Source organism: Salmo salar, chromosome 04, assembly GCF_965601325.2.
Source record: "Salmo salar chromosome 04, fSalSal1, whole genome shotgun sequence".
Lineage (NCBI taxonomy): Eukaryota > Metazoa > Chordata > Actinopteri > Salmoniformes > Salmonidae > Salmo > Salmo salar.
The window spans coordinates 95,242,418-95,267,770 of NC_138294.1; the positions used below are offsets into that span (position 1 = coordinate 95,242,418).

General features: G+C 42.9%; 1 protein-coding gene across 1 annotated transcript; it reads left to right on the top strand.

Annotated features, from left to right (window-relative positions):
- Positions 1-14,710: 14,710 nt before the first annotated feature.
- On the top strand, positions 14,711-16,351 carry LOC145878529 (uncharacterized). The gene has a single exon (XM_082973830.1). The coding sequence runs from the start codon at positions 14,711-14,713 to the stop codon at positions 16,349-16,351; it is 1,641 nt and encodes a 546-aa protein (XP_082829956.1).
- The last annotated feature ends 9,002 nt before the right edge of the window (positions 16,352-25,353 follow it).

A 25,353-nucleotide genomic window follows, 5' to 3' on the forward strand; every position in this document is an offset into this window, starting at 1 on the left:
GTGGTTTCCCCCACACCTAACTAAGCTCTGTCTCGCACCGTACCAGAACCAATAGTGCGCAAAGTGTTGATTTATTATTAAAGGCTAGTTCTGTAAAGTGTGTTAGACATCAGTCTTCTGTGGAATGTTGTCTCAGGTAATAATATGATGTCTTATTTGACTCAGCAGAAAACAGTCAGACATTTAACAGTCCTTCAGTCAGAGTGAATTGTGGGTGTATTTAACAGTCCTTCAGTCAGAGTGAATTGTGGGTGTATTTAACAGTCCTTCAGTCAGAGTTAATTGTGGGTGTATTTAACAGTCCTTCAGCCAGAGTGAATTGTGGGTGTATTTAACAGTCCTTCAGTCAGAGTTAATTGTGGGTGTATTTAACAGTCCTTCAGTCAGAGTGAATTGTGGGTGTATTTAACAGTCCTTCAGTCAGAGTTAATTGTGGGTGTATTTAACAGTCCTTCAGCCAGAGTGAATTGTGGGTGTATTTAACAGTCCTTCAGTCAGAGTTAATTGTGGGTGTATTTAACAGTCCTTCAGTCAGAGTGAATTGTGGGTGTATTTAACAGTCCTTCAGTCAGAGTGAATTATGGGTGTATTTAACAGTCTTTCAGTCAGAGTGAATTGTGGGTGTATTTAACAGTCCTTCAGTCAGAGTGAATTGTGGGTGTATTTAACAGTCCTTCAGTCAGAGTGAATTATGGGTGTATTTAACAGTCCTTCAGTCAGAGTGAATTGTGGGTGTTTGTATTTAACAGTCCTTCAGTCAGAGTGAATTGTGGGTGTTTGTATTTAACAGCCCTTCAGTCAGAGTGAATTGTGGGTGTATTTAACAGTCCTTCAGTCAGAGTGAATTGTGGGTGTTTGTATTTAACAGCCCTTCAGTCAGAGTGAATTGTGGGTGTTTGTATTTAACAGTCCTTCAGTCAGAGTGAATTGTGCTTGTATTTAACAGTCCTTCAGTCAGAGTGAATTGTGGGTGTATTTAACAGTCCTTCAGCCAGAGTGAATTGTGGGTGTATTTAACAGTCCTTCAGTCAGAGCGAATTGTTGGTGTATTAACAGTCCTTCAGCCAGAGTGAATTGTGGGTGTATTTAACAGTCCTTCAGTCAGAGTTAATTGTGGGTGTATTTAACAGTCCTTCAGTCAGAGTGAATTGTGGGTGTATTTAACAGTCCTTCAGTCAGAGTGAATTGTGGATGTATTTAACAGTCCTTCAGTCAGAGTGAATTGTGGGTGTATTTAACAGTCCTTCAGTCAGAGTGAATTGTGGGTGTATTTAACAGTCCTTCAGTCAGAGTGAATGGTGGGTGTATTCAACAGTCCTTCAGTCAGAGTGAATTGTGGGTGTATTTAACAGTCCTTCAGTCAGAGTGAATTGTGGGTGCTTGTATTTAACGGTCCTTCAGTCAGAGTGAATTGTGGGTGTATTTAACAGTCCTTCAGTCAGAGTGAATTGTGGGTGTATTTAACAGTCCTTCAGTCAGAGTGAATTGTGGGTGTATTTAACAGCCCTTCAGTCAGAGTGAATTGTGGGTGTTTGTATTTAACAGTCCTTCAGTCAGAGTGAATGGTGGGTGTATTTAACAGTCCTTCAGTCAGAGTGAATTGTGGGTGTATTTAACAGTCCTTCAGTCAGAGTGAATGGTGGGTGTATTCAACAGTTCTTCAGTCAGAGTGAATTATGGGTGTATTTAACAGTCCTTCAGTCAGAGTGATTTGTGGGTGTATTTAACAGTCCTTAAGTCAGAGTGAATTGTGGGTGTATTTAACAGTTCTTCAGTCAGAGTAAATTGTGGGTGCTTGTATTTAACAGTCCTTCAGTCAGAGTGAATTGTGGGTGTATTTAACAGTCCTTCAGTCAGAGTGAATTGTGGGTGTATTTAACAGTCCTTCAGTCAGAGTGAATTGTGGGTGTATTTAACAGTCCTTCAGTCAGAGTGAATTGTGGGTGTTTGTATTTAACAGTCCTTCAGTCAGAGTGAATTGTGGGTGTATTTAACAGTCCTTCAGTCAGAGTGAATGGTGGGTGTATTTAACAGTCCTTCAGTCAGAGTGATTTGTGGGTGTATTTAACAGTCCTTCAGTCAGAGTGAATTGTGGGTGTATTTAACAGTCCTTCAGTCAGAGTGAATTGTGGGTGTATTTAACAGCCCTTCAGTCAGAGTGAATTGTGGGTGTTTGTATTTAACAGTCCTTCAGTCAGAGTGAATTGTAGGTGTATTTAACAGTCCTTCAGTCAGAGTGAATGGTGGGTGTATTTAACAGTCCTTCAGTCAGAGTGATTTGTGGGTGTATTTAACAGTCCTTCAGTCAGAGTGAATTGTGGGTGTATTTAACAGTCCTTCAGTCAGAGTGAATTGTGGGTGTATTTAACAGTCCTTCAGTCAGAGTGAATTGTGGGTGTATTTAACAGTCCTTCAGTCAGAGTGAATTGTGGGTGTTTGTATTTAACAGCCCTTCAGTCAGAGTGAATTGTGGGTGTATTTAACAGTCCTTCAGTCAGAGTGAATTGTGGGTGTTTGTATTTAACAGTCTTTCAGTCAGAGTGAATTGTGGGTGGTGGTATTTAACAGCCCTTCAGTCAGAGTGAATTGTGGGTGTTTGTATTTAACAGTCCTTCAGTCAGAGTGAATTGTGGGTGTATTTAACAGTCCTTCAGTCAGAGTGAATTGTGGGTGTATTTAACAGTCCTTCAGTCAGAGTGAATTGTGGGTGTATTTAACAGTCCTTCAGTCAGAGTGAATTGTGGGTGCTTGTATTTAACGGTCCTTCAGTCAGAGTGAATTGTGGGTGTATTTAACAGTCCTTCAGTCAGAGTGAATTGTGGGTGTATTTAACAGTCCTTCAGTCAGAGTGAATTGTGGGTGTATTTAACAGCCCTTCAGTCAGAGTGAATTGTGGGTGTTTGTATTTAACAGTCCTTCAGTCAGAGTGAATGGGTGGGTGTATTTAACAGTCTTTCAGTCAGAGTGAATTGTGGGTGTATTTAACAGTCCTTAAGTCAGAGTGAATTGTGGGTGTATTTAACAGTTCTTCAGTCAGAGTAAATTGTGGGTGCTTGTATTTAACAGTCCTTCAGTCAGAGTGAATTGTGGGTGTATTTAACAGTCCTTCAGTCAGAGTGAATTGTGGGTGTATTTAACAGTCCTTCAGTCAGAGTGAATTGTGGGTGTATTTAACAGTCCTTCAGTCAGAGTGAATTGTGGGTGTTTGTATTTAACAGTCCTTCAGTCAGAGTGAATTGTGGGTGTATTTAACAGTCCTTCAGTCAGAGTGAATGGTGGGTGTATTTAACAGTCCTTCAGTCAGAGTGATTTGTGGGTGTATTTAACAGTCCTTCAGTCAGAGTGAATTGTGGGTGTATTTAACAGTCCTTCAGTCAGAGTGAATTGTGGGTGTATTTAACAGCCCTTCAGTCAGAGTGAATTGTGGGTGTTTGTATTTAACAGTCCTTCAGTCAGAGTGAATTGTAGGTGTATTTAACAGTCCTTCAGTCAGAGTGAATGGTGGGTGTATTTAACAGTCCTTCAGTCAGAGTGATTTGTGGGTGTATTTAACAGTCCTTCAGTCAGAGTGAATTGTGGGTGTATTTAACAGTCCTTCAGTCAGAGTGAATTGTGGGTGTATTTAACAGTCCTTCAGTCAGAGTGAATTGTGGGTGTATTTAACAGTCCTTCAGTCAGAGTGAATTGTGGGTGTTTGTATTTAACAGCCCTTCAGTCAGAGTGAATTGTGGGTGTATTTAACAGTCCTTCAGTCAGAGTGAATTGTGGGTGTTTGTATTTAACAGTCTTTCAGTCAGAGTGAATTGTGGGTGTTTGTATTTAACAGCCCTTCAGTCAGAGTGAATTGTGGGTGTTTGTATTTAACAGTCCTTCAGTCAGAGTGAATTGTGGGTGTATTTAACAGTCCTTCAGTCAGAGTGAATTGTGGGTGTATTTAACAGTCCTTCAGTCAGAGTGAATTGTGGGTGTATTTAACAGTCCTTCAGTCAGAGTGAATTGTGGGTGCTTGTATTTAACGGTCCTTCAGTCAGAGTGAATTGTGGGTGTATTTAACAGTCCTTCAGTCAGAGTGAATTGTGGGTGTATTTAACAGTCCTTCAGTCAGAGTGAATTGTGGGTGTATTTAACAGCCCTTCAGTCAGAGTGAATTGTGGGTGTTTGTATTTAACAGTCCTTCAGTCAGAGTGAATGGGTGGGTGTATTTAACAGTCCTTCAGTCAGAGTGAATTGTGGGTGTATTTAACAGTCCTTCAGTCAGAGTGAATGGGTGGGTGTATTTAACAGTCCTTCAGTCAGAGTGAATTATGGGTGTATTTAACAGTCCTTAAGTCAGAGTGAATTGTGGGTGTATTTAACAGTCCTTCAGTCAGAGTGAATTGTGGGTGTATTTAACAGTCCTTCAGTCAGAGTGAATTGTGGGTGTTTGTATTTAACAGTCCTTCAGTCAGAGTGAATTGTGGGTGTATTTAACAGTCCTTCAGTCAGAGTGAATGGTGGGTGTATTTAACATTCCTTCAGTCAGAGTGAATTGTCGGTGTATTTAACAGTCCTTCAGTCAGAGTGAATTGTGGGTGTATTTAACAGTCCTTCAGTCAGAGTTAATTGTGGGTGTATTTAACAGTCCTTCAGTCAGAGTGAATTGTGGGTGTATTTAACAGTCCTTCAGTCAGAGTGAATTGTGGGTGTATTTAACAGTTCTTCAGTCAGAGTGAATTGTGGGTGTATTTAACAGTCCTTCAGTCAGAGATAATTGTGGGTGTATTTAACAGTCCTTCAGTCAGAGTGAATTGTGGGTGTATTTAACAGTCCTTCAGTCAGAGTGAATTGTGGGTGTATTTAACAGTCCTTCAGTCAGAGTGAATTGTGGGTGTATTTAACAGTCCTTCAGTCAGAGTGAATTGTGGGTGCTTGTATTTAACGGTCCTTCAGTCAGAGTGAATTGTGGGTGTATTTAACAGTCCTTCAGTCAGAGTGAATTGTGGGTGTATTTAACAGTCCTTCAGTCAGAGTGAATTGTGGGTGTATTTAACAGCCCTTCAGTCAGAGTGAATTGTGGGTGTTTGTATTTAACAGTCCTTCAGTCAGAGTGAATTGTGGGTGTATTTAACAGTCCTTCAGTCAGAGTGAATTGTGGGTGTTTGTATTTAACATCCCTTCAGTCAGAGTGAATTGTGGGTGTATTTAACAGTCCTTCAGTCAGAGTGAATTGTGGGTGTTTGTATTTAACAGTCCTTCAGTCAGAGTGAATTGTGGGTGTTTGTATTTAACAGCCCTTCAGTCAGAGTGAATTGTGGGTGTTTGTATTTAACAGTCCTTCAGTCAGAGTGATTTGTGGGTGTATTTAACAGTCCTTAATTAAGTCAGAGTGAATTGTGGGTGTATTTAACAGTTCTTCAGTCAGAGTGAATTGTGGGTGCTTGTATTTAACAGTCCTTCAGTCAGAGTGAATTGTGGGTGTATTTAACAGTCCTTCAGTCAGAGTGAATTGTGGGTGTATTTAACAGTCCTTCAGTCAGAGTGAATTGTGGGTGTATTTAACAGTCCTTCAGTCAGAGTGAATTGTGGGTGTATTTAACAGTCCTTCAGTCAGAGTGAATTGTGGGTGTTTGTATTTAACAGTCCTTCAGTCAGAGTGAATTGTGGGTGTATTTAACAGTCCTTCAGTCAGAGTGAATGGTGGGTGTATTTAACAGTCCTTCAGTCAGAGTGAATTGTGGGTGTATTTAACAGTTCTTCAGTCAGAGTGAATTGTGGGTGTTTGTATTTAACAGTCCTTCAGTCAGAGTGAATGGTGGGTGTATTTAACAGTCCTTCAGTCAGAGTGAATTGTGGGTGTTTGTATTTAACAGCCCTTCAGTCAGAGTGAATTGTGGGTGTATTTAACAGTCCTTCAGTCAGATTGAATTGTGGGTGTTTGTATTTGTCCTACGTGTGTATTAATAAACATGTTTGAATTGGAGATGTGTTTTTATATCCCAACTCTCATGGTCACGGTCTGCCATTATCAACAGCGAGCCTTGAGCAACTGGGACTAAGCCCACATCAACAGATTTGTTACTTTGGGGATTCGAACTAGCGACCTTTCTATTATTGGCCCCAACGCTCTAACCGCCAGGCTACACTGAATGAAACAGGCAGTAGGTCAGTCTAATACCTCTCTGGCTGACTGCTTCTCCCTGCAGCTGCTATGCTCTTAATATTAGGGGTTCAACAAGGGTTCTTCGAAGATACATGAAGTACATTATGGTTCTTGGCTCTGAAACATGCCCACCGAAAAAAGGTTCTTCCAAGAACCTCTTAAGTTCCTGGGGATTCTTTCAGGATCCTAATTATCCAACTGAAGAAAGCGCTGTCGGGGTTAGGGGAGGGTTTGAACGGGGCGCGTCGTCATTGTAAATAAAAGTTTGTTCTTTACTGACTTTCCTAGACTAGCTTTTCTATTAAAAGTGTACAGCCTGAATATAGCTTTTATAGTAATTTGCAACTTGTACACAGCTTTTATATCACCGAATATATGCTAGAATATATCTCTATAATCTCTATACTCTTAACTACAATATATGTCTATACTCTTAACTACAATATATATCTACACTCTTAACTACAATATATCTACACTCTTTATACTCTTAACTACAATATATCTCTATATTCGATATACTCTTAACTACAATATATCTCTATATCTATACTCTTATCTACAATATATATTTATCCTCTTTATATTCGTAATCACAATTTGTCTATATACTCTTTTTACTCTTAACTACAATATACTTCTATAAACTTTATACTATTGGAGGAATATGCAGATTTAAAGAGGAGTCCGTAATTTGCTTTCTAATGATCATGAACGTTTTATCGAAGAAGTTCATGAATTTATCACTGCTAAAGTGAAAGCTATTCTCTCTTGTTGAATGCTGCTTTTTAGTTAGCTTTGCTACAGTATCAAAAATACATTTTGGATGGTTCTTATTTTCCTCCATTAAGTTGGAAAAATAGGATGATCGAGCAGCAGTGAGGGCTCTTCGATACTGCACGGTACTGTCTTTCCAAGCTAGTCGGAAGACTTCCAGTTTGGTGTGGCGCCATTTCCGTTCCAAATTTCTGGAAGCTTGCTTCAGGGCTCGTGTTTTCTGTATACCAGGGTGAAGTTTTTAGTTTTTAGGGGTGCTATTGCATCTAGGGTATTACACAATACAAAATTAAGATCCTCAGTCAGGTGGTTAACCAATTTTTGTACTCTGATGTCCTTGGGTAGGTGGAGGGAGTCTGGAAGGGCATCTAGGAATATTTGGGTTGTCCGAGAATTTATAGCACGGCTTTTGATGATCCTTGGATTGGGGTCTGAGCAGATTATTTGTTGCAATTGCAAACATAATAAAATGTTGGTCCGATTGTCCAGGATTATGAGGAAAAACATTAAGTTCCACAATATTTATTCCATGGGACAAAACTAGAACCTGGGTATGACTGTGGCAATGAGTAGGTCCGGAGACATGTTGGACAAAACCCACTGAGTCGATGATGGCTCCGAAAGCCTTTTGGAGTGGGTCTGTGGACTTTTCCATGTGAATATTAAAGTCACCAAAAATGTGAATATTATCTGCTATGACTACAAGGTCCGATAGGAATTCAGGGAACTCAGTGGGGAACGCTGCATATGGCCCAGGAGGCCTGTAAACAGTAGCTATAAAAAGTGATTGAGTAAGTTGCATAGATTTCATGACATTTAACACAGTAAATTCATCAGGCTTAAGTCATGTTTCAGTCAGGCCAATCACATCAAGATTATGATCAGTGATTAGTTCATTGACTATAACTGCCTTGGAAGTGAGGGATCTAACATTAAGTAGCCCTATTTTGAGATGTGAGGTATCACGATCTCTTTCAATAATGACAGGAATGGAGGAGGTCTTTATTCCAGTGAGATGGCGAAAAATGCTTTCCACAGTTATCTCAAGTCTCCCTCCCTCAACAGCAGAGTGCTTGATTTGAATACATGATAACTCAGGTCAACACACCATCCATTCATCCATCCACAGGGCTGCCAACTTTTGAAGAAAACTTGAAGTGAGATTTGTTGTGTGAATTTCATTGCCCCCTGGTCCTCCCCCGGAAACATTTTAGTGTTTTAAAGCTAATTTCCTGCAATTCTACCTATTTTGAAATGGCTTATATAAACAGGGTGGAATATTAGTTTTTGTGTGTTTTCAGGTCAGGTGTATTCAGGATACTTTGAACATTAAAAATGAACACTCAAAATTCAACGACTTTGTTGAAATTGAGAGCGTGCTAATATTTTTTTTTTAACATATTTTTCAATGTTTTGACACTTTATTCAGAGAGTAATGAAATGAGAGAAACAGTGAGAAGGTTGGGAAGAAGGGATTGCTCCTTGTTCTCATGTGACATGTGCAACATGTGCCAGCAAGTGTCACCAAGGCTCTGCACACGAAATACTACTATTAGTGGTTGATGGCAGTGGGGAACCAAATCATAGATTTTTTCACCTTTATTTAACCAGGTAGGCCAGTTGAGAACAAGTTCTCATTTACAATTGCGACCTGGCCAAGATAAAGCAAAGCAGTTCGACAACATACAAAAACACAGAGTTACACATGGAGTAAAACAACATACAATCAATGATACAGTAGACAAAAATGAGACTATATACAATGTGAGCAAATGATGTGAGATAAGGGAGGTAAAGGCAAAAAAATGCCATGGTGGCAAAGTAAATAAAGTATAGCAAGAAAAACACTGGAATGGTAGATTTGTAGTTTGAATAAAGTTCAAAGTTAAAATATAAATAATATGGTGCAAAGGAGCAAAATAATAAATTAAATAAATAAATACAGTAGGGGTAGTAGTTTGGGCTAAATTATAGATGGGCTATGTACAGGTGCAGTGATCTGGGAGCTGCTCTGATATTTTGCAGATTGCAGTCTCCTTGTCCATAGACTGCTTTCAATGTAAGGACACAAGCACTTTGTATTTTGTAATTTGTGTGAACTAGTATCTTTTTTTAAAATAGGGCTAATTTCTTAAAATCAACCAACGTTCAAGAAAAATCGAATTAATATCACTATTCAGGTGGTTTATGCTTTTTACTAGTTGAAGATCTTTGGCATCATCTTACTCTATATAGACAGATGTGTTTATGTGTGTCTCTACCTTCTTGCACTTTGTGCTGTTGTCTCTTCGCAATAATGTTTGTACCATGTTTTGTGCTGCTGCCATGTTCTGTTGCTACCATGTTGTGTTGTCATGTGTTTCTGCCATGCTGTGTTGTCATGTTGTGTTGCTACCATGTTGTGTTGTCATGTGTTGCTACCATGCTGTGTTGTCATGTGTTGCTACCATGCTGTGTTGTCATGTGTTGCTACCATGCTGTGTTGTCATGTGTTGCTACCATGCTGTGTTGTCATGTGTTGCTACCATGTTGTGTTGTCATGTGTTTCTACCATGCTGTGTTGTCATGTGTTTCTACCATGCTGTGTTGTCATGTGTTGCTACCATGCTGTGTTGTCATGTGTTGCTACCATGCTGTGTTGTCATGTTGTGTTGCTACCATGCTGTGTTGTCATGTGTTGCTACCATGCTGTGTTGTCATGTGTTGCTCCATGCTGTGTTGTCAGTGTGCTCCTGCGGGTCAGGGCGCCATGCTGTGTTGTCATGTTGTGTTGCTACCATGCTGTGTTGTCATGTGTTGCTACCATGCTGTGTTGTCATGTGTTGCTACCATGCTGTGTTGTCATGTTGTGTTTCTACCATGCTGTGTTGTCATGTGTTGCTACCATGCTGTGTTGTCATGTGTTGCTGCCATGCTGTGTTGTTGTCATAGCTCTCTCTTTATGTAGTGTTGTGGTGTCTCTCTATTTCTGATGTGTATTTTGTCTTATATTTTTATTTAATTTATTTTTAATCCCAGCCCGCAAGAGGCCTTTGGCATTTTGGTAGGCCGTCATTGTAAATAAGAATTTGTTCTTAAACTGACTTGCCTAGTTAAATAAATGTTAAATAAAATAAACAAATACATTTAAAAAATCAGATTTCAAATATGTGATTTCTCTGGAAAAATTGTGAAGAAGCAGAATAATACAATAAGTGTGGTGAATAACAGCAGTATTGTTGCTGACAAGCACAGTAATTACTCTGTATTTTAGCCCATTGTTAAGAATGAGAATTGTTCCACTGAGCAGACTAAATAAAGTAAATAGCTAATCAAATCTCCTGAAGACAGGATTACATACAGTAACAGTCAAAAGTTTGGACACACCTACTCATTCAATGGTTTTTCTTTATTTTTACTATTTTTATACATTGTAGAATAATAGTGAAGACATCAAAACTATGAAATAACACATTTATTATCATGTAGTAACCAACAACAACAAAAACGGGTTAAAAAATATAAATATATTTTATATTTGAGATTCTTCAAAGTTGCCACACTTTGCCTTGATGACAGCTTTGCACACTCTTGGCATTCTCTCAACCAGCTTCATGAGGTAGTCACCTGGAATGCATTTCAATTTACAGGTGTGCTTTGTTAAAAGTTAATTTGTGGAATTTCTTTCCTTAATGCATTTGAGCCAATCAGTTGTGTTGTGACAAGGTAGGGGTGGTATACAGAAGATGGCCCTATTTGGTAAAAGACCAAGTCCATAGTAAGGCAAGAACAGCTCAAATAATCAAAGAAAAATGACAGTCCGTCATTACTTCAATACATGGTCAGTCAATCAGGAACATTTCAAGAACTTTTAAACTTTCTTCTATGATGAAACTGGCTCTCATGAGGACCGCCACAGGAAAGGAAGACCCAGAGTTACCTCTGCTGCAGAGGATAAGTTCATTAGAGTTAACTGCACATCAGATTGCAACAAAATAAATGCTTCACAGAGTTCAAGTAACAGACACATCTAAACATCAACTGTTCAGAGGAGACTGTGTGAATCAGACCTTCATGGTTGAATTGCTGCAAGGAAACCACTACTAAAGGACACCAATAAGATGAAGAGACTTGCTTGGGCCAAGAAACACGAGCAATGGACATTAGACTGGTGTAAATCTGTCCTTTGGTCTGATGAGTCCAAATTGGAGATTTGTGAGTGTCTTTGTGAAGGTGAGCAGATGATCTCCTTATGTGTGGTTCCTACCGTGAAGCATGGAGGAGGAGGCGTGATGGTGTGGGGGTGCTTTGCTGGTGACACTGTCAGTGATTTATTTAGAATTCAAGGCACACTTAATTAACCAGCATGGCTATCACAGCATTCTGCAGCGATATCCCATCTGGTTTGTGCTTAGTGGGACTATCATTTGTTTTTCAACAGGACAATGACCCAACACACCTCCAGGCTGTGTAAAGGCTATTTGACCAAGGAGAGTGATGTTGTACTGCATCAGATGACAAGTGCTCAGCATATGTGGGAACTCCTTCAAGACTGTTGGAAAAGCATTCCTCATGAAGCTGGTTGAGAGAATGCCAAGTGTGCAAATCTGTCATCAAGGCAAAGGGTGGCTAGTTTGGAGAATCTCAAATATAAAATCTATTTTGATTTGTATAACACTTTATTGGGTTACTACATGATTCCATATGTGTTATTTCATAGTTTTAATGTCTTCACTATTATTCTACAATGTAGAAAATAGTCAAAATAAGACAAACCCTGTAATGAGTAGGTGTGTCCAAACTAACCAAATTGTTTTTCTTTTAATTTCTCCCCCTCTGGAATCAATCTTACACTTTTTGGGTTCACAATTTGTTTGACTAAAATTATTTTCATAGTTACAAATCAGGTCACCCTACCAAACTACCCTGCTAAAACATACTGTAGGTCTGTCTGCTGCCTTTTCGTTTGTCACAGTCTAAATGCCAATCACCAAACGAGGGGACTACTGCAAGTGTGGATTAAATCGACTTCAGTTCATGCTGTCTAAAGGCTGTATTCTGGGACGGGAGTAACAGCAACCTCATTTAGTTGACAGCAAGAGGCTGTTCTTCTATTAACTCAGCAGAGATCGTTCTCTCTCTCCATTCAGCTCCACGCTAATACTGAGGGGCGTTTCTTTAAAAAACACACATCCAATCCCATTGATCCGTTACATCACTAGACCAATCATGTACTTCGATGTGCCGCGTGTCACAGTGCTGTGGCAGGACAGGACAATGATAACAGGTTCCGCTCCAGATGCTCTGATTTCAAAACGATTTGGAAGTTGAGAAGTTAACACGCTGACTATAAAATGGCTAAATTAGACAAATAAAACAGTACTTTTCAATGCGTGGAATATAAGATGTGACAGTGTGAGACTCAATCAATCAAATGTATTCAATAAAGCTCTTCTTACATCAGCTGATGACACAAAGTGCTGTACAGAAACCCAGCCTAAAACCCCCAAACAGCAAGCAATGCAGGTGTAGAAGCACGGTGGCTAGGAAAAACTCCCTAGAAAGGCAGGAACCTAGGAAAAACTCCCTAGAAAGGCAGGAACCTAGGAAGAAACCTAAAGAAGAACCAGGCTCTGAGGGGTGACCAGTCCTCTACTGGCTGTGCCGGGTAGAGAGGAACCAGGCTATGAGGGGTGGCCAGTCCTCTTCTTTCTGTGCTGGGTAGAGAGGAACCAGGCTCTGAGGGGTGGCCAGTCCTCTTCTGGCTGTGCTGGGTAGAGAGGAACCAGGCTCTGAGGGGTGGCCAGTCCTCTTCTGGCTGTGCTGGGTAGAGAGGAACCAGGCTCTGAGGGGTGGCCAGTCCTCTTCTGGCTGTGCTGGGTAGCCAGTCCTCTTCTGGCTGTGCTGGGTAGAGAGGAACTAGGCTCTGAGGGGTGGCCAGTCCTCTTCTGGCTGTGCTGGGTAGCCAGTCCTCTTCTGGCTGTGCCGGGTAGAGAGGAACCAGGCTCTGAGGGGTGGCCAGTCCTCTTCTGGCTGTGCTGGGTAGAGAGGAACTAGGCTCTGAGGGGTGACCAGTCCTCTTCTGGCTGTGCTGGGTAGCCAGTCCTCTTCTGGCTGTGCTGGGTAGAGAGGAACTAGGCTCTGAGGGGTGGCCAGTCCTCTTCTGGCTGTGCCGGGTAGAGAGGAACCAGGCTCTGAGGGGTGGCCAGTCCTCTTCTGGCTGTGCTGGGTAGCCAGTCCTCTTCTGGCTGTGCTGGGTAGAGAAGAACTAGGCTCTGAGGGGTGGCCAGTCCTCTTCTGGCTGTGCTGGGTAGCCAGTCCTCTTCTGGCTGTGCCGGGTAGAGAGGAACCAGGCTCTGAGGGGTGGCCAGTCCTCTTCTGGCTGTGCTGGGTAGCCAGTCCTCTTCTGGCTGTGCCGGGTAGAGAGGAACTAGGCTCTGAGGGGTGGCCAGTCCTCTTCTGGCTGTGCCGGGTAGAGAGGAACCAGGCTCTGAGGGGTGGCCAGTCCTCTTCTGGCTGTGCTGGGTAGCCAGTCCTCTTCTGGCTGTGCTGGGTAGAGAGGAACCAGGCTCTGAGGGGTGACCAGTCCTCTTCCGGCGGTGCCGGGTGGAGAAGAGGGTCACATGCATGTCTCACGGCCAATCCTAAGAGTTGGCAGCTCTGCATCCATTCATCCATCCATCCACCCATCCATCCATCCATTCATTCATTCATCCATCCATCCATCCATCCATCCATTCATCCATTCATCCATCCATCCATTCATCCATCCATCCATTCATTCATTCATTCATTCATTCATTCATCCATCCATCCATTTATTTATTCATTCATTCATCCAGCCATCCGTGTATCGTTTTATAGAGAAGTGTAACACAGCTCAGATTATCAGCAATAGTGTTATTAACAATACAGCATGAAAAATGAGACCATCTTCATAACAAAATCTATATAATAAGCTCTGTCTATAATAACTTCTGTCTATAATAATCTCTGTCTATAATAATCTCTCTATATAATAATCTCTCTCTATAATAATCTCTGTCTATAATAACCTCTGTCTATAATAATCTCTCTATATAATCATCTCTGTCTATAATAACCTCTGTCTATAATAACCTCTGTCTATAATAATCTCTGTCTATAATAATCTCTGTCTATAATAACCTCTGTCTATAATAATCTCTGTCTATAATAATCTCTGTCTATAATAATCTCTCTATATAATAATCTCTGTCTATAATAATCTCTCTATATAATAATCTCTGTCTATAATAATCTCTCTATATAATAATCTCTGTCTATAATAATCTCTCTATATAATAATCTCTGTCTATAATAATCTCTCTATATAATAATCTCTGTCTATAATAATCTCTCTCCCACTTTCCTGACACCTCCCTCCTCCAGGTGTTCTGTATGGTCATGACCAGTCGCCACGCCCCCTCCACAGCCCAACTCATCCTATTGGTCCTGCTCACTGTCACTCCACGGCTGGCCTCTGCCCCTGTGGGAGGGGGAGAGAGCGGGGAGGAGGGGCGCTTCAGGACTCACCTCAAAAAGGACAGCCTCAGCTCCAGCCTCCTCCACTCTCCCCTGGACCAGACCCAGGACCGGGTAAAGGAGCAGAGCCAGGAACAGAGCCATGGTGGCCCAACAGACATGGACCCTGCCCGGGCACTAGCCTCTGTATTACTGAAGGCCCTGGACCACACCGGGAAAGCACAGACACAGGAGAGAGGAGAGGGACAGGAAGAGGACGACCCAGTCCCTTTGGAGGAGAAAGGGGGTGAGGAGACGAGGAGAGAGGTTGGAATGGAGAGGAGGATGGCACAACTAGAAGCAGCACTAGTGGCAGCAGCTCTGGGAGAGGAATTAAGAGATAGGAATGAGGAAGAGGAGAAGAGGGAGGAGAGGAAGAGGAAGAGGTTGGAGGACAGAGGCTGGCTTCTAGAGGGAGAGCGGGACAGAGCTGGTGGAGGGAGTGAGGAGGGAAGACAGCAGAAGGAAGAGGAGGAGGAAGAGAGGGAGGAGGAAGAAGAAGAAGAAGAAGGTGGAGAAGGAGGGAGATGGGGAGGTGAGGAGAAAAGAGGAGAGGGGAGTGGGAGAGGAGAGGAAGGGAGGCCTAGTGACTCGTCTCTCCAGCGGAAGGCTCGGGGCTACTTCCAGAACATAGACCTCGGTCTCCAAGACAACGAGATTCGTCCTCCTCTGAAGGGATACAAGGCCTATAACACCCAGCTGGCACAGGCTGGCAAGAGGCTCCGCTGGGAGGAGGAGAGGGCACGCAACACACCACTGGGGGGAAACTTCATGGACAACTTTGAGAACAAGGCAGAAGAGGAGGAGGAGGAGGAGGAGGGCGAGGACGAGGAGGCTCTGTCGTGGGCAGAGGAGGATGCACGTGCGCTTGTGGAGCAGCAAGAGGTGCAGCGGCAGCAGGAGGAGGCAGAGAGGGCCAGAGAAGAAGAGCAGCGACTTGCTGACATCGCCTCTGACATGCTACTGCTGTACATGGAGAGGAAACAGCAGGGAACGCCGTACATCACGTCCAGGCAGAAGGCCGGCACAAACGCTGTGGAGGACAAACGCTCCGAGGAGGTGGTAACCGACGGCGACGACCTGGACCAGCAGGTGACCGACAGGCTGATCGAGATCAGCAGCAAGCTGCACCTGCCGGCCGACGACGTGGTCCAGATCATCTCCAACGTAGAGGAGAAGAAGAAGAAGAAGAAGAAGAAGAAGAGGAAGGCGCTGACGTCGCTTAGCAACCCGGTCGCCCCGCGTTACCGACCTTTAGTTCCCCCTCCTCTAGTGACGGGCCCCATGTACCACTACACAGCCTCCTCTAACCCCAAGAAGGACCCTTACCCTTACCAGCCCTACAGGAACAAGTGGAACAATGACAGAGCCAAGGCTAAGGCCTACAAGCAGGACGTCTGGTTCAAACCCCAGAAACAGTTCCTAGCCTTCCCGTCCTACCCCTACTATCAGAAACCCTACCGAGCGTACTACCCTGTGTTCCTCCCCTACCCCAAACCCCAGTACTACGACAAGACACCCGTGGGGGAAGAGCTACCTTACGGCCCGCCCCCAGACTACGAGCTCCAGCCAAACAGGCGCAGACACAGGGCACGGGGCAGGGCAAAAGGGAGAGGTGGGCAGGCCTGGAGACAGCAGCCCCTCCCACCCCGTCTCCACTCATCCCCCTACATCTCCAACTACATCTTGCCACACCCCCGTACATATCAGCCCCTCTCCCTGCCCAGACCCCTCTCTCCCCAGAGCAAGCGCCCCACCTACTACTACCCCCCAGGGCCTGGGGGCTTGGGTGTGGCCGGGGGAAGGGTGGGAGGGGACTATGAAGAGGACGATGGGCTGGTTCCTCAGCTGGACAGCCAGGAAGAACTAGAAAACTTTATATCAAAAATATACATGAAACGCAGAATGTACTAGAGACAGACAGAGAGACAGACACTACCACAGGACAGAGGGACCAAGCAGGGAGGGAGGGAGGGAGGGAGAAGGAGAGGAAGAGGAGAGAGAAGGATTGGATGGAGAGAAGAGAGAAAGAGAGGGTGGTGGAATGATTGTTTTTGTTTTTCCACTCTGTAATTTTGTTTATTCATGACCAGGGGAGAGGAGAGGAAGAGGAGAGGTGGAGGAGAGGTGGAGGAGAGGAAGAGGAGAGGAGGAGGAGAGGAAGAGGAGAGGAGGATGAGAGGTGGATCCTCCCATTTACATTGTCGGACCAGTACAGATCAGGGGAGCAGCTGGCTGTATGCTTTCATTCAAGTCCATCTCTGATGCTGGGGCACATCCAGAGAGCTGGGTGTGTATGACAAACAACACCAGCAGGGTACCAACAGGGTACCAACAGCAGCAGGGTACCAACAGCAGCAGGGTACCAACAACAGCAGGGTACCAACAACAGCAGGGTACCAACAGCAGCAGGGTACCAACAGGGTACCAACAGCAGCAGGGTACCAACAGGGTACCAACAGCAGCAGGGTACCAACAGGGTACCAACAGGGTACCAACAACAGCAGGGTACCAACAGCAACAGGGTACCAACACCAGCAGGGTACCAACAGGGTACCAACAGGGTACCAACAGCAGCAGGGTACCAACAGCAGCAGGGTACCAACAGCAACAGGGTACCAACAGCAGCAGGGTACCAACAGCAGCAGGGTACCAACAGCAGCAGGGTACCAACAGGGTACCAACAGCAGCAGGGTACCAACAGGGTACCAACAGCAGCAGGGTACCAACAGCAAAGCCTCATCTAGTGTCTTGTCTTTCTGTCGTTGACTTTTCCTGTTGATCTGTTACCAAACACAGCCAAACATTAACAAAGAGGTGTTAGGATCAATTTTGTTTTTTCTCTATCTACGGGAAACATTTTTTATACCAATTTTCTGTGTTACCATACATCCAGACTCCGAACAGTAGGACCCTGTGGCCCGGCCTGATAGACTCTTCCATTGAGGGACCAGTCATTCTCTACCCAGGGCCTAGAGGGCAGGTCATACCTTATTAAACCATCCTCACTAATTTCACAGATTTTTTTTTTCTCATCCTCACAGCTCCCAGAAGTCACTCTGTCAATCTATCTATAATCTTCAAAATAAATGGAAAAGTAGAGGAAGAGGAGAGATGAGAAGAAGAGGGGAGAGAAGGAGAGGAAGAGGAGGGAGAAGGATAGGAAGATGAGAGAGAAGGAGAGGAAGAGGAGAGAGAGAAGGAGAGGAAGAGGAGAGAGAGGAGGACAGAGAAAAGAGAGGAGAGAAGGAGAGGAAGAGGAGAGAGAAGGATATGAAGGGGAGAAAGAAGGATAGGAAGAGGAGAAAGAAGGAGAGGAAGAGGAGAGAGAAGAGGAAGAGGAGAAGAAGATGAGAGAGAAGGAGAGGAAGAGAGAGAGAGAGAATTAGAAGAAGCGGGGAGAGAAGGAGAGGAAGAAGAGAAAGAAGGAGAGAAACAGGAGAGAAGGAGAGGAAGAGGCGAAGAAGATGAGAGAGAAGGAGAGGAAGAGGAGAGGAAGAGGAGAGAGAGAAGAAGAAGGTAGAGAAGGAGAGGAAGAGGAGAGAAGGATATGAAGAGGAGAGGAAGATGAGAGAGAAGGACGGAGAAAAGAGAAGAGAGAAGGAGAGGAAGGGGAGAGAAGGAGAGGAAGAGGAGAGGAAGAGGAGAGAGAAGGACATTGAAGGAGAGGATGAGTAGAGAGAAGGGGAGAAAAGAGGAGGAAGAGGAGAGAGAAGGAGAGAGAAGAGGAGGAAGAGGAAAGAGAAGGAGAGGAAGAGGAACGTGAGAAGGAGAAGAAGAGGGGAGAGAAGGAGAGGAAGGGGAAGAGAAGGCGGGGGGTGAGCTAGGAGGAAGGGTGAGCTAGGAGAGCTTGATCTAATAAATCTGCACGTCTTTATTCTTGCATCTCAAAAAAGCTACCAAAAATGTTCACTTTACAACAACAAAAAGCATCCAGTGAGGAGAAATAAATGATTGTGTTTGTTTCTCTGATTAAACTGTGATCTAAAAAAAAGTGAGAATGTAAAACTCAGGGGCCAGAGAAGAGCTCCGCAGTTCATGTGAAATAAATGCCCCTGTTCAATATGTACATATCAGCATGACTACTTTTGCTATAAGAGGAAAAAATAAAAGCAACTATTTTATTAAAGTTCCATTTTTTTTATGCCTTTTTGGAGAGCGTTTGATGCACAGTAGAATTGGATAATGAACAGAAGAGTTTTATAACGAACAGTTTAGTTCACAGTAGTTTTATAACGAACGGTTTAGTTCACAGTAGTTTTATAACGAACAGTAGAGTTTTATAACAAACAGTAGAGTTTTATAACAAACGGTTTAGTTCACAGTAGTTTTATAACGAAGAGTAGGAGTTCAAAGTAAAGTTTTTTAACGCGCAGTGGAGTTTTAGAATGAACAGAACAGTGCACAGTAGAGATTTATTTTGCAAATTAAAGTTTTATAATGAACAGTAGAGATTTATAATGAACAGTAGAGTTTTATAATGAACAGTAGAGTTTTATAATGAACAGTAGAGTTTTATAATGAACAGTAGAGTTTTATAATGAACAGTAGAGTTTATAATGAACAGTAGAGTTCACAGCAGGTCTATAATGAACAGTAGAGTTTATAATGAACAGTAGAGTTTATAATGAACAGTAGAGTTCACAGCAGGTTTATAATGAACAGTGGAGTTTTATAATGAACAGTAGAGTTTATAATGAACAGTGGAGATTTATAAGGAACAGTGAACAGTAGAGTTTTATAATGAACAGTAGAGTTTTATAATGAACAGTGCACAGTAGAGTTTTATAATTAACAGTGGATTTTAATAATGAACAGTAGTTTTATAATGAACAGTAGAGTTTTCTATCGAACAGTAGAGTTTTATAATGAACAGTGCACAGTAGAGTTTTATTATTAACAGTAGAGTTTTATAATGAAGAGTAGAGTTTTATAATGAACAGTAGAGTTTTATAATGAACAGTGGAGTTTTATAATGAACAGTGGAGTTAAATAATGAACAGTGCACAGTATAGTTCTAAAATGAACAGTAGAGTTTTAAAATGAACAGTAGAGTTTTATAATGAACAGTAGAGTTTTATAAAGAACAGTAGAGTTTATTAATGAACAGTAGAGTTTTATAATGAACAGTGGAGTTATATAATGAACAATGGAGTTTTATAATGAACCTGTGCACAGTAGAGTTTAGTAATGAACAGTGGAGTTTTATAACGAACAGCGAAATGTAGAGTTTTACAATGAACAGTGGAGTTTTATAATGAACAGTAGAGTTTTACAATGAACAGAAGAGTTTTACAATGAAAAGTACAGTTTTATAACGAACAGTGGAGTTTTATAATGAACAGTAGAGTTTTATAATGAACAGTGGAGTTATATAATGAACAGTGCACAGTAGAGTTTTATAACGAACAGTGGAGTTTTATAATGAACAGTAGAGTTTTACAATTTTACATTTACATTTAAGTCATTTAGCAGACGCTCTTATCCAGAGCGACTTACAAATTGGTGCATTCACCTTATGATATCCAGTGGAACAACCACTTTACAATAGTGCATCTAAATCTTTTTAGGGGGGGGGGGGGGGGGGGTTAGAAGGATTACTTTATCCTATCCCAGGTGTTCCTTAAAGAGGTGGGGTTTCAGGTGTCTCCGGAAGGTGGTGATTGACTCCGCTGTCCTGGCGTCGTGAGGGAGCTTGTTCCTCCATAGGGGTGCCAGAGCAGCGAACAGTTTTGACTGGGCTGAGAGGGAACTGTGCTTCCTCAGAGGCAGGGAGGCCAGCAGGCCAGAGGTGGATGAGCGCTGTGCCCTCGTTTGGGTGTAGGGCCTGATCAGAGCCTGAAGGTACGGAGGTGCCGTTCCCCTCACGGCTCCGTAGGCAAGCACCATGGTCTTGTAGCGGATGCGAGCTTCAACTGGAAGCGGGGGAGCGGGGTGACGTGAGAGAACTTGGGAAGGTTGAACACCAGACGGGCTGCGGCGTTCTGGATGAGTTGTAGGGGTTTAATGGCACAGGCAGGGAGCCCAGCCAACAGCGAGTTGCAGTAATCCAGTCGGGAGATGACAAGTGCCTAAATTAGGACCTGCGCCGCTTCCTGTGTGAGGCAGGGTCGTACTCTGCGAATGTTGTAGAGCATGAACCTACAGGATCGGGTCACCGCCTTGATGTTAGTGGAGAACGACAGGGTGTTGTCCAGGGTCACGCCAAGGTTCTTAGCACTCTGGGAGGAGGACACAATGGAGTTGTCAACCGTGATGGCGAGATCATGGAACGGGCAGTCCTTCCCCGGGAGGAAAAGCAGCTCCGTCTTGCCGAGGTTCAGCTTGAGGTGGTGATCCGTCATCCACACTGATATGTCTGCCAGACATGCAGAGATGCGATTCGCCACCTGGTTATCAGAAGGGGGAAAGGAGAAGATTAATTGAGTGTCGTCTGCATAGCAATGATAGGAGAGACCATGTGAGGATATGACAGAGCCAAGTGACTTGGTGTATAGCGAGAATAGGAGAGGGCCTAGAACAGAGCCCTGGGGGACACCAGTGGTGAGAGCACGTGGTGCGGAGACAGATTCTCGCCACGCCACCTGGTAGGAGCGACCTGTCAGGTAGGACGCAATCCAAGCGTGGGCCGCGCCGGAGATGCCCAACTCGGAGAGGGTGGAGAGGAGGATCTGGTGGTTCACAGTATCAAAGGCAGCAGATAGGTCTAGAAGGATGAGAGCAGAGGAGAGACAGTTAACTTTAGCAGTGTGGAGAGCCTCCGTGACACAGAGAAGAGCAGTCTCAGTTGAATGACCAGTCTTGAAACCTGACTGATTTGGATCAAGAAGGTCATTCTGAGAGAGATAGCAAGAGAGCTGGCCAAGGACGGCACGCTCAAGAGTTTTGGAGAGAAAAGAAAGAAGGGATACTGGTCTGTAGTTGTTGACATTGGAGGGATCGAGTGTAGGTTTTTTCAGAAGGGGTGCAACTCTCGCTCTCTTGAAGACGGAAGGGACGTAGCCAGCGGTCAAGGATGAGTTGATGAGCGAGGTGAGGAAAGGGAGAAGGTCTCCGGAAATGGTCTGGAGAAGAGAGGAGGGGATAGGGTCAAGCGGGCAGGTTGTTGGGCGGCCGGCCGTCACAAGACGCGAGATTTCATCTGGAGAGAGGGGGGAGAAAGAGGTCAAAGCACAGGGTAGGGCAGTGCGAGCAGGACCAGCGGTGTCGTTTGACTTAACAAACGAGGATCGGATGTCGTCGACCTTCTTTTCAAAATGGTTGACGAAGTCATCCGCAGAGAGGGAGGAGGGGGGAGGGGGAGGAGGATTCAGGAGGGAGGAGAAGGTGGCAAAGAGCTTCCTAGGGTTAGAGGCAGATGCTTGGAATTTAGAGTGGTAGAAAGTGGCTTTAGCAGCAGAAACAGAAGAGGAAAATGTAGAGAGAAGGGAGTGAAAGGATGCCAGGTCCGCAGGGAGGCGAGTTTTCCTCCATTTCCGCTCTGCTGCCCGGAGCCCTGTTCTGTGAGCTCGCAATGAGTCGTCGAGCCACGGAGCAGGAGGGGAGGACCGAGCCGGCCTGGAGGATAGGGGACATAGAGAGTCAAATGATGCAGAAAGGGAGGAGAGGAGGGTTGAGGAGGCAGAATCAGGAGATAGGTTGGAGAAGGTTTGAGCAGAGGGAAGAGATGATAGGATGGAAGAGGAGAGAGTAGCGGGAGAGAGAGTGCGAAGGTTGCGACGGCGCAATACCATCCGAGTAGGGGCAGAGTGAGAAGTGTTGGAGGAGAGCGAGAGGGAAAAGGATACAAGGTAGTGGTCGGAGACTTGGAGGGGAGTTGCAATGAGATTAGTGGAAGAACAGCATCTAGTAAAGATGAGGTCAAGCGTATTGCCTGCCTTGTGAGTAGGGGGGGAAGGTGAGAGGGTGAGGTCAAAAGAGGAGAGGAGTGGAAAGAAGGAGGCAGAGAGGAATGAGTCAAAGGTAGACGTGGGGAGGTTAAAGTCACCCAGAACTGTGAGAGGTGAGCCATCCTCAGGAAAGGAACTTATCAAGGCGTCAAGCTCATTGATGAACTCTCCAAGGGAACCTGGAGGGCGATAAATGATAAGGATGTTAAGCTTGAAAGGGCTGGTAACTGTGACATCATGGAATTCAAAGGAGGAGATAGACAGATGGGTCAGGGGAGAAAGAGAGAATGTCCACTCGGGAGAGATGAGGATTCCAGTGCCACCACCCCGCTGGCCAGATGCTCTCGGGGTATGCGAGAACACGTGGGCAGACGAGGAGAGAGCAGTAGGGGTAGCAGTGTTATCTGTGGTAATCCATGTTTCCGTCAGCGCCAAGAAGTCGAGGGACTGGAGGGTAGCATAGGCTGAGATGAACTCAGCCTTGTTGGCCGCAGACCGGCAGTTCCAGAGGCTGCCGGAGACCTGGAACTCCACGTGGGTCGTGCGCGCTGGGACCACCAGGTTAGAGTGGCAGCGGCCACGCGGTGTGAAGCGTTTGTATGGCCTGTGCATAGGGGAGAGAATAGGGATAGACAGACACATAGTTGACAGGCTACAGAAGAGGCTACGCTAATGCAAAGGAGATTGGAATGACAAGTGGACTACACGTCTCGAATGTTCAGAAAGTTAACCTTACGTTGCAAAAATGTTATTGACTAAAATGACTAAAATGATACAGTACTGCTGGCTGGTGAAGTAGGCTAGCTAGCAGTGGCTGCGTTGTTGACTTTGTTTGAAAGTGTAGCTGGCTTGGTAACCTGGATAGTTTCAGTACTACAATGAACAGAAGAGTTTTATAATGAACAGTAGAGTTTTATAATGAACAGTAGAATTTTATAATGAACAGTAGAGTTTTATAATGAACAGTAGAGTTTTATAATGAACAGTAGAGTTTTATAACGAACAGTGCACAGTAGAGTTTTATAATGAACAGTAGAGTTTTATAATGAACAGTAGAGTTTTATAATGAACAGTGAACAGTAGAGTTTTATAACGAACAGTAGAGTTTTATAATGAACAGTGAACAGTGGAGTTTTATAACGAACAGTAGAGTTTTATAATCAACAGTGCACAGCAGAGTTTTATAACGAACAGTAGAGTTTTACAATGAACAGTAGAGTTTTATAATGAACGGTGGAGTTTTATAATGAACAGTAGAGTTTTATAATGAACAGTAGAGTTTTATAATGAACAGTAGAGTTTTAAAATGAACAGTAGAGTACTATAATGAACAGTGCACAGTAGAGTTTTAAAATGAACAGTAGAGTTTTATAACGAACAGTAGAGTTTTATAATGAACAGTAGAGTTTTATAATGAACATTGCACAGTCGAGTTTTATAATGAACAGTAGAGTTATATAATGAACAGTAGAGTTTAATAATGAACACTAGAGTTTTCTATCGAGCAGGAGAGTTTTATAATGAACAGTGCACAGTAGAGTTTTATAATGAACAGTGGAGTTTTATAATGAACAGTGGAGTTTTATAAGGAACAGTGCACAGTAGAGTTTTATAATGAACAGTAGAGTTTTATAATGAACAGTGGGGTTATATAATGAACAGTAGAATTGTATAATGAACAGTAGAGTTTTGTAATGAACAGTAGAGTTTTATAATGAACCTGTGCACAGTAGAGTTTATTAATGAACAGTGCACAGTAGAGTTTATTAATGAACAGTGGAGTTATATAATGAACAACGCACAGTAGAGTTTTATAATGAACAGTAGAGTTTAGTAATGAACAGTGGAGTTTTATAATGAACAGTGAAATGTAAAGTTTTACAATGAACAGTGGAGTTTTATAATGAACAGTAGAGTTTTACAATGAACAGAAGAGTTTTACAATGAACAGTAGAGTTTTATAATGAACAGTAGAGTTTTACAATGAACAGTGGAGTTGTATAATGAACAGTGGAGTTTTACAATGAACAGTAGAGTTTTATAATGAACAGTAGAGTTTTATAATGAACAGTAGAGTTTTATAACGAACAGTGCACAGTAGAGTTTTATAATGAACAGTAGAGTTTTATAATGAACAGTAGAGTTTTATAATGAACAGTGAACAGTAGAGTTTTATAACGAACAGTAGAGTTTTATAATGAACAGTGAACAGTGGAGTTTTATAACGAACAGTAGAGTTTTATAATCAACAGTGCACAGCAGAGTTTTATAACGAACAGTAGAGTTTTACAATGAACAGTAGAGTTTTATAATGAACAGTGGAGTTTTATAATGAACAGTAGAGTTTTAAAATGAACAGTAGAGTATTATAATGAACAGTGCACAGTAGAGTTTTAAAATGAACAGTAGAGTTTTATAATGAACAGTAGAGTTTTATAATGAACAGTAGAGTTTTATAATGAACAGTAGAGTTTTATAATGAACATTGCACAGTCGAGTTTTATAATGAACAGTAGAGTTATATAATGAACAGTAGAGTTTAATAATGAACACTAGAGTTTTCTATCGAGCAGGAGAGTTTTATAATGAACAGTGCACAGTAGAGTTTTATAATGAACAGTGGAGTTTTATAATGAACAGTGGAGTTTTATAAGGAACAGTGCACAGTAGAGTTTTATAATGAACAGTAGAGTTTTGTAATGAACAGTAGAGTTTTATAATGAACCTGTGCACAGTAGAGTTTATTAATGAACAGTGCACAGTAGAGTTTATTAATGAACAGTGGAGTTATATAATGAACAGCGCACAGTAGAGTTTTATAATGAACAGTAGAGTTTAGTAATGAACAGTGGAGTTTTATAATGAACAGTGAAATGTAAAGTTTTACAATGAACAGTGGAGTTTTATAATGAACAGTAGAGTTTTACAATGAACAGAAGAGTTTTACAATGAACAGTAGAGTTTTATAATGAACAGTAGAGTTTTACAATGAACAGTGGAGTTCTATAATGAACAGTGGAGTTTTAC